Raw genomic sequence first — 9,345 nt, 5'->3', positions numbered from 1 at the left:
CATTTAAAGTAAATGTGCTCCCTTTAAACTTTCGCTTGAGTAAACATACAAAAGTATTTGCCTTCAAATGTACTTAAGTATCCAATGTACAATGATTTATTATGGCTATAATGTTCCTATTATAATTCTTTTTCAAAAGACACTTGCTTAATATCCTCAGTTTATGTTCAAAAACTGTAATCTTACTCTAAGCACTCTTGAAATAATTATATTAATAGAGTGATATTAATTAGCCAAACATTGGTTGATATCTATTAAAATTATCATGAGCCCAAAACCCTACTTAATAAAAATTTACTGGTGTTGTGGCAAGTTAGTGTCAGGACTTTCTTCCATCATTTATTACTTTTAAAATGTTCTGCTTGCTGTTGAACTAACACTGAACTGTAGATTCATGCTAAGTAGATTTGGGTGAAATCAAGAGTGTGATTATAAATCCTGACACATGAGCACCGGAATGTAAGATTATGAGTAATGTCCTATCTACAGTCTTATACAGTCATTTGAGGTTATGGAACCAGGACCTTCTGAGCAACTCATAAATTAGCTCGACATTTGAGATCATCATAGATCCAACACCAGCTTCTCCATGCCGGAGCCTTTATACACTCAAATAGTCCCAATGTCCAAACTCTGCATGAAGTGAAATCCAAATGGCGCTGGTACATCTCTAGATGATTCGAGATGTTTGCGGGGTCGGCATCTACTTCTTTAAAAGTCCTTTAAGATTGGGGTTATATGGTCATATTTTCTAGACCTTTTAAGAATTGCTGCATTCTGAACTAACTGTAGCTTGTTTATTAATAAAGCAGGACATCCACCTAGTAATGTATTACAAGTTGCTGTCTAAAATAACTCGTAGGTCTTTTACTGTTGAACTAGTATTTACAGTACATGCTTCTAAACGCAGGTTAAAATGCTAGAGCTTCTGTCAACTGTTTGGGCCGATGAGCAAAATCACTGACTTATCAGAATTTAATAATAGAATGTTATGCGTCATCCAATCTTTTAATTCTATAACACACTTAGTTAACCGAGCCAATTTAGCTGTATCGTCTGGTTTTGCGGAGATATATAGCTGGGTATCATCAGCATAGCAGTAGGAGATAATCCCATGCCTTCTAATAATATTTCCCAAGGGAAGCATGTACATTGTGAAAAGCAGGGGTCCTAGAACTAAACCTTGTGGCACCCCATAGTTTACTTGCATTAACCTGGATAGATCTCTAATTAAATCTACAAATTGGAAACGATCAGACAGGTAGGATTTAAACCAGCTTAATGCCTATCCCTGAATGCCAATGTAATTCTGTAAGTGATCCAGGAGAAGTCATGGTCTATAATGGAGCACTAAGATCTAGTATAACTAACAGAGAGATAAAGCTTTGGTCTGAAGTTAAAAACAGTCATTTCTGATTTTACAAGAGCAGTTCCTGCTATGATGGGGCCTGAAACCTGACTGAAACTCTTCAAAGATATTGTTTTCTTGTTAAAAAAGAACATTACTGGGCAGACTCAATCTTTTATAAAATCTGAAACATAAACAGACTAGTGAGCTCTCTGACCATTCAATCAGAGGACATGAAAATGCAGATTATTGTACACCTGCTAGATGGCCTCAGTGCCACTAACTCAAAATCTAATTGGTTAAAGCAACTGTTCCAGGCAACATGTCATTTATGCTACAGATGCCCACACTCCTGATTGTGAAGGACTCATGCATCAGATTTCTTTGATGCTGGTAACACATAACATGATGGCTAAAAACTGATTGGATAGAAACTTTGATGTAAACAGACACTCCTTGAAGCAGCACATCCGAGAGAAAAGCAATTACATGAATAAAATAAAATAGACTTTTGGGAATAATTTGATACACATTCATGGACAAAAAAATTATATAAAAATTTAAGTCAGTAATTCTTGCAGAGAAGGCCTTGCTGACACAAACAGATTGACTGACAGACAAGTTTATTCATACGAAAGGAAAATTGTAATGTTACAGCAGCCAGTTCAGACATGCAACAAAACACAAGGAACAAGGTGTAAAAGAATATGAAGGTTAGGGTAAATTAAGAGAGTACAATGAGAAAGAAGGTAAAATTATTATTTAAAATATTATACATTGTTAACAATAGTGCAGTCAGGTGGGAATCTGAGAACTTTACATTAGGGTGCATTAACAAGGTAACAATGTTGCAAAATATTATTTTCTGTGTGGATGATGATTGTATATAAAGGTGGAAAATTAAGTAACTGTACATGAGGTGCACCAGCAATGTAATATTAATAAAAAGAGAGAATGAAATAATCATGTCAGTGCTATCAACTAGACAACCCAAGACTGTAAATTAAAATAGGTTATTCATTTTACATTTATAATTTAATGTTAGTACCTTTAATCTTATCCCTTATGAGCAAGGTGGCAAAGAAAAAGTCCCTGAGATGGTATGGGAAAGAAACCTTAAGAAGTTCCAGACTCAGAAGGGAATCCTTAGTGGAGCATATTAATGCAGTAAATTAACTACAATTCATACATCTTAAACTATAATTACTACATTATAACCATATAATGAGCAGACAGTTTAACAGTTAACCAAAGAAAGGAAATCTAAGAAACATATATTTATGAATAAGTAAATAAAAATAGATAAAGGGGTTTAACTAGACAAATACTATCTTTCTTACTGATTTTATTTTATGTATGTTTGATAAATAGGTCTATAAGTATTAATTCTAATATATATTTTTATTTTTTTATCAGGCACCATTCACATTTCAGTCATAGGTTCCAAACCCAGACAATTTGTAGATAATGTAAGTGTGATGACTAGTTGTAGAATATAAATGAAATACATACAAATTGGCAGACAAGTGTGATTGAATAATATTCATGATACAATATAATTTTTAACATTAACCTTCAAAAATATTTCAGTTAGCAGATTCTGATATTCAAAAAGCACCAGTGTTTCCAATGTGCTTTCAAGTTTCTGCTTTAAATGTAAATAAAATTATATTGCTCACATAAAAATAATTGGTACAATCATAACTTATCTAAAGTCATTTTTTTAAGAGGACAGACTAAACATGTTTATAATAACATAAAATTATTAATTTGATTTATAATACCTCAGAAAAATACAAAAACAATTTAGTCTTTACTTGCAAAATAAAAAAAAATAATTCATACTTTTATCTAGTGAATGGATATAAGTGGGGTGTAGTCAATCGTGGTAACCCTACTGCATGTAGTTGTGTATGTGCTGATTGGTTAATTATTAAGTTTGATTAATAAATCATTTATACATAGCACCCCATCTCAGCATCTTTTCACAATACCGCACAATGTGCTGTCTGTCCTGGTTAGAGTAGAGCAGCAGCAGGCTTTAGTCTGTTAGTGTTTGGACTACATCGTCAATCAGCCCAGTCCCACCTATGTGGTGGATGGTGTAGGCTATTAAACATACACTACATAGTGGGTTATAGAGCTGTTGTGGGATTTTTTTTCAGTGACCATGCTGGCAAATTTGCTTTTCCGTACTATGCTCCAACAAGTCCAGCATCTCCAAAATCACAGCACGGAGTGCCTGCGCCAGTTGTTCCGCACTGTAGGGTTTCCCCAGTGGTGGCACGTGCACGAAGGCAGATCGGCCATTGCCCAGGTACAGGGAGGTATAGTAGGTGTAGTCACACAGGTATCTGATGGAAGTCGAAATACACGAGATGTTCATCAGTGGAACAGTAAAAATCCGTATTTAATGTGTGATGTGGCCAAATGTGAAGCTTAGTTAACGTTTGCATCAAAAAGATTCATTAACACATCCTGGATTGTTTAAAGCACATCACTTTGTCAAGAGGTACAATTCTATTAATTACTTAATTTGCTTGTTATTTTCTTTCCTTTTAGAAATTACTGGATTTTTTCACAATTTTAGGTACATTTAGTGTAACAAGAATCTACTGATCTAAAATACTTTTGGAATTCATCGACACCTTCTGACCAATCAATCTGAGAATTCAACAATGTTGAGTTAAAGTTGTCAGATGATAGCTCTTCTGCTTTAATATTATTATTTTTTTAAACATTTTTGGTAATATACCTTCCGGCATCTTCAGAAACAGATATGGAAACTCTGAGGTCCGAATTGTTGACCCTCTTGCAGACAACATCCATATCAATAGCTGAGTGGATACAGTCTGGTCCCCCCTCCATACAGCACTCTGATCTAGGATAAAACTTGCGGTTGTCAGCTCTTACATAGCCGTGGTTATGACCGCATTTTTCAAGGGTTACTGTTGTAGCCATTCCAGACACGCCAACATGGACCACCAACTGCAGAGCACAAACAAAAAGAAAACAAATTAAAATATATAGCATTTACAGACATTGTTATACATAATTTGCTCCTGTTCCTTCTTCAATGAATAAAATGATGCTCAATATGATTCAGATCAGATGGCTTACTTGGAGACATGACCCTTTGTAAACCCTTTGCTGAAAGCTGTGTTTGTTGTGTTGAACCACAGAACAGGTACATGGTACAAGCTTATTTTCATTCCATCTATTTTTATGACTTTGTTCCAGAACTATTTATAGTAAACCTTCTTGTTTGGACTTGTCTAAAGCAGCTAACCCTGTAAGATTCTGTTGGCATACTTTTCTTTTTAAACTATCTATGCCTACATCCTGCATTTTTAATCTGCCCAGAACGTCAGTGTAACTCTGTCAGTTAAAAGATCATCTAATGCTCTGGTCTTCCTAAGTGAAATTTTACGTAAGGTAAGAATGCACCAGTCTTCAGCAAAGCACACTGATTTTGAAACAAGTGATACTTTGGCTTTATTAGTTTGAATTAGTCTTTATTTACTGCCACAAAATGGCCTGCATTATAGACACTGTGTTTTAGGAGACAAAAAATAAAGTATATATATATATATATATATATATATATATATATATATATATATATATATATATATATATATATATATCTCCTACTTTAACACAATAAACTTAAAAAAAATATATGAAGACTATGACAATAAAAATTAAAGTCTGGGTGGCGTTTCGTGTGTTTTTCTCTCCATGTTTGTATGGCGTTGCATTTCCTCTGGGAGCTCTGGTTTACTATTATCTCCGAAAACATACAAGTATGCACACTGGCTACTTTAAATTGGACCTGAGTGAATTTTCTCTGCGCTGTACTGGCATCCAATCCAGGGTGTATTCCCATGTGAGATTCTGGTTCCCTCATGACCTATACGAGGATAAATGTACTCATTAACAGTACCTGTGGGTGATACTGATCCCATAGTGAAGGCAGTCTATTCTGGACTTCTTGGTATTCCACAGGAACCTCAATAACATGTAGATCCACTGATGCGCCGAGTCCCAACTTCATTAGCTCCTGTAGTTAGGAACACACATAGCAAAAAGATCACTTTACATATAGAATCCAATGCCTAAACAGACAATGAATAAGAACAATTTTTTATTTGAGGAATGCAAAGGTTAAAACATTTTAGGAGCCACAAAGAACACAGATTATATTGGAAAATGCACAATGCCATGAGTATACTATACACATTATTTGAAGTACAGCCAAACAAATCACATTTATAAAGTAGACATGTGACATCACAGTCCACAGTAATAGTCAGTAGAGTCAGCTTGGTTACTTTTTAACTTCTAACAGTTGTAAATGTGTACTAAATGTGCAAACTCCAATACCTGCACGGCCACCCAGCTTGCATTCACACTGTGTTCTCCAAAAGGTCCAAAACCTATAGAAAGACAAAAGTGATAAATAATGAATTTTAGATCATTTTCAGGATTATATACCTCAATAGTACATCATGTCTTCAGATACTTTAGTACATTTGGAAGACAATTACCACAATTATGCACACAACTTTCATTCCAAGATGGTTCAATGCCTAACCTTAAATCGTAAATTGTAAATAAATTACTTCTAAATAAAATATCTGACTGCCTGCAGTTTCTGACCGTCTGCAGTCTATACAGAATATAACTAGTGCTACCATTAAACTGGGGAAAACTAAGAAAAAAAAGCCTGTGAAACACAATAAATGTTTTCTTTCACCTCTAAAACAACCAATGATAAACCGACAACTGTCACAACATCCAGCTGTAAAACTTGATAACAGCTGCTCTCGGGCTCCGCATATTTCTACAGTTACCGAGACGAAACAAAATGTTTACCTGTCACAATAACCGTCTTCTTTTGTTCCATGGCAGTGACGATATCGTAATATAAAGAGGGAATGATATATGTTTAGATGGGAAAATAATATTTTATAGAAAAGCACCGACCCGAAAAGAGCGCTTAATTCTTGTGGATAAAGATAAATACAACTCCCATCAGCGCGTCCTGTAATGGTCTCTCTCGCTTTAATTTAAACAGACGTCACGACGCCATGAAGTTCCACAGCGACCCCTGCTGTTCCGGATACTCACCACATGTACATGTATTAGCTAGGCAGCTCAAGGTCACAAGGTCTTATCAACAACATAATAAGAGTGATTTTATTATTATTATTATTTCTATATAATACAAATTATGTGGAAATTAGCTAGAAAATGTATTATGTGGTTTAAAAATAAAATCTCGTCTGTAATTTGGGTTCTAATTTAGATTGGATGCCCTGTTGATCATTTTACAGACACTTCCCCCAAAGCCTATTCACTATAAGGTAAAAGTAGATTATACAGTTGTAGCTTCATGCAATTGATGTTAATACAGAAAAAAAGTACTTCTAGTTGATAAGTTTCGCCGTTTTGGTGATAAGCTCAACGTGTAAAAAAAGAAATCATACAAAAATATTCCCACAAAATGATTAGTATCATACATAAGATTATGGTGAAATTTTGGAACTTGTTTCAGCAGATGAGGAGGTAAAAAAGCTGGACAGACTAAAAACTTAAAGTGCTGCTTCCTTGCTCTGTTTTATAGTGATCACTAGCATCACTATCAGCAGGATGTTCATCGAAACCCATTGTGGTCGAAACCCATAACCAAGGTGAAAAGAGACAGGAAGAAAAATGTTAAACTAAGAATTTCTCTATTAACTAAACCTTGGACTTTGGTATTATTTTAAAGATTTATGTGCAAGTCATACAGGATAGAATATCCCTTTAAATGTAGTGGGGTGTGTATACATTTTAACGAAAAATTAAATGCAACCTAAATTTAGATCTTACTTCCTTCTTTTTACAGTTACAGTTTAGGTTTAGAATTGCGGAATTGTCCAAACTGAGCACTGCAACTATATTTATTTCTTGTACGTCTTGTTTATTGCTATCATTGTTCTCATTTAGCGAAGGGTGAAACCTAAAAAAAGGTGTAGCAAACCTGGACAACCGGTTATTTGAGATGTTTGTCAAAGAAAATAACATTAATACTACAGTTAGAAAAGTTACAGCCACAGATATTTTTTCTATTTGAAACAATGGTTTGACCACCACTACAGTATTAATCTTCTTCCTGTAAAGTGTAAGAAACTCAGAAAGAGATCTTGTAGCACAGGGGAAGAAGTGGTGATGGTACAGTCTTACAAATACCTACTCATGGTTCTAACTAAGCAATATATAGTCATTTGAAAAAGAAAATACAACCTCTTTAAATTCTATGTTTTTACATATTACAACATAATTAAAATCATCTGGTCCTAATCAGGTCTTGGAACTAGATAAATACAACCTCGGCGGAACACCGTCACATGACATTATATTGTATCATTATTTATTTTCCAAAAAAAAGCCAAAATGATTCAGTAGGTTGTAGAACCACTTTTAGCAGCAATAACTTGACGTAATTCAGTCTCGCACATCATTGTGAAGGAATTTTGGCTCACTCTTTTTTTACAACATTGCCTCAGTTCATTGAGGTTTGCAGGCATTTGTTTATGCAGATATCTTTTAAGAAATCCTGACACAGCATTTCATTCAAGCTGAAGACTTTGGCCTGGCCATTGCAACACCTTGAGTCTGTTCTTTTTCAGCCATTCTGTTGTAGATTTTAATGGTGTGCTTGGGATCCTGTTGCATAACCCAATTTGGTCCAAGCTTTAGCTGTCGGACAGATGGCAGCACATTTGACACTAGAATACTTTGGTATTTTGGACACTGTATACTCTGGTATACAGGGAAGGCCAACTCAATGATTGTAAGATGCCACAGTCCTGTGGCTGCAAAACAATCCCAAATCATCACCCCTCCACCACCATGCTTGTGTTTATGGTAATATACTGTGTTTGATCGTCAGAAACAATGGCTTCTCTAAGATCATTGCTGATGTCTTTCTAAGGTGCATTGTGTTAAGACATACCTGAATGCTTTAGACCAGCAAACTGCTCAAACCTTTGCTAAAGGTGTTTAAACTTGTTGATGCTAAGGTAATCAAAGGCATTTGATTGCTGCTATTTAGTCTTCAAATTCCCATGAAAGTAGAAAGGACATACTTGTTTTTTTTTAGTTGTTTTTTTTTTTTTTTTTACACACAGCTTTTCCATTTTGGCTTTATTTATGTAAAATCAATAATGACATGGTGTAATGTCATGTGCTGTTGTTCATCTGAGGTTGTATTGATCTGATTTTAAAACCTAAAGTCCAAATGATTTTATGTCCTGATACATAAACATATAGAATTTAAATTGAGTGTACTTTCTTTTTTCTAACACAACTGTACAGGCTGGATAGAAAATACTGTACAAAACATTTCTATCCCATGTATTCTGGCTTTAATCAAACTGTCTTAAATGCAGCAAATGCGAATGTTATAAATGATTTTGCCCATCCCCACTATGACATGATATCCAGGACCACCTTCAGTGCAAGAAGAGTTTCATTTGTTCAAGCCCTCTTAACCTTAACTGTAGTTGATATGGTATTTACCAAAATAAACATATTAGAAAAACAAGTATGCATCATGCAACTCTGTTCTGGCGTTCTAGAACATAACCAAAAACAATAAAATCAAAACCTGTACATAGTTGACTAGCTCCTCGAGCTATTGTACTTGGCAATAAACATCTCTCTACTCTGTTTAAAGAGCCATCTAACCGCAAACTTGAAAAATATTCATTGAATTGATTTGAGTGGCAGCCACAGATCATTAAAATCAGGCCCGCTGGCTCAGATCTGCATGACAACACTGCGAACAAAGATCTGGTTCAAACCTGTTTGCATGAGTTGGTCTAAGAAAAAAAACTCTGGGGCGTTGTAAGTCCTTGTGTTTTAGAACGATGCCTTTGCAGTTGTGGTATTCATATATTATAATCACCTCTGTTCTTCTTGGCCTTGGGCTCCACACATGTGTATGA

General features: G+C 35.0%; 1 protein-coding gene across 1 annotated transcript; it reads right to left on the bottom strand.

The window, feature by feature from the left end:
* Window positions 1-1,954: 1,954 nt before the first annotated feature.
* Window positions 1,955-6,423, bottom strand: pgpep1 (pyroglutamyl-peptidase I). The gene is made up of 5 exons (XM_046875811.1): window positions 6,227-6,423; window positions 5,735-5,787; window positions 5,295-5,411; window positions 4,104-4,336; window positions 1,955-3,702 (listed from the first exon to the last, which is right to left on the bottom strand). The coding sequence occupies exons 1-5, from the start codon at window positions 6,255-6,257 to the stop codon at window positions 3,510-3,512; spliced, it is 627 nt and encodes a 208-aa protein (XP_046731767.1). The 5' UTR covers window positions 6,258-6,423; the 3' UTR covers window positions 1,955-3,509.
* Window positions 6,424-9,345: the final 2,922 nt, after the last annotated feature.

The sequence above is a fragment of the Silurus meridionalis genome, chromosome 20 (genome assembly GCF_014805685.1).
Source record: "Silurus meridionalis isolate SWU-2019-XX chromosome 20, ASM1480568v1, whole genome shotgun sequence".
NCBI classification, from domain to species: Eukaryota; Metazoa; Chordata; class Actinopteri; order Siluriformes; family Siluridae; genus Silurus; species Silurus meridionalis.
The sequence above is the reverse complement of the archived record's forward strand: the minus strand, read 5'-3'. Positions and strand labels throughout refer to the sequence as shown.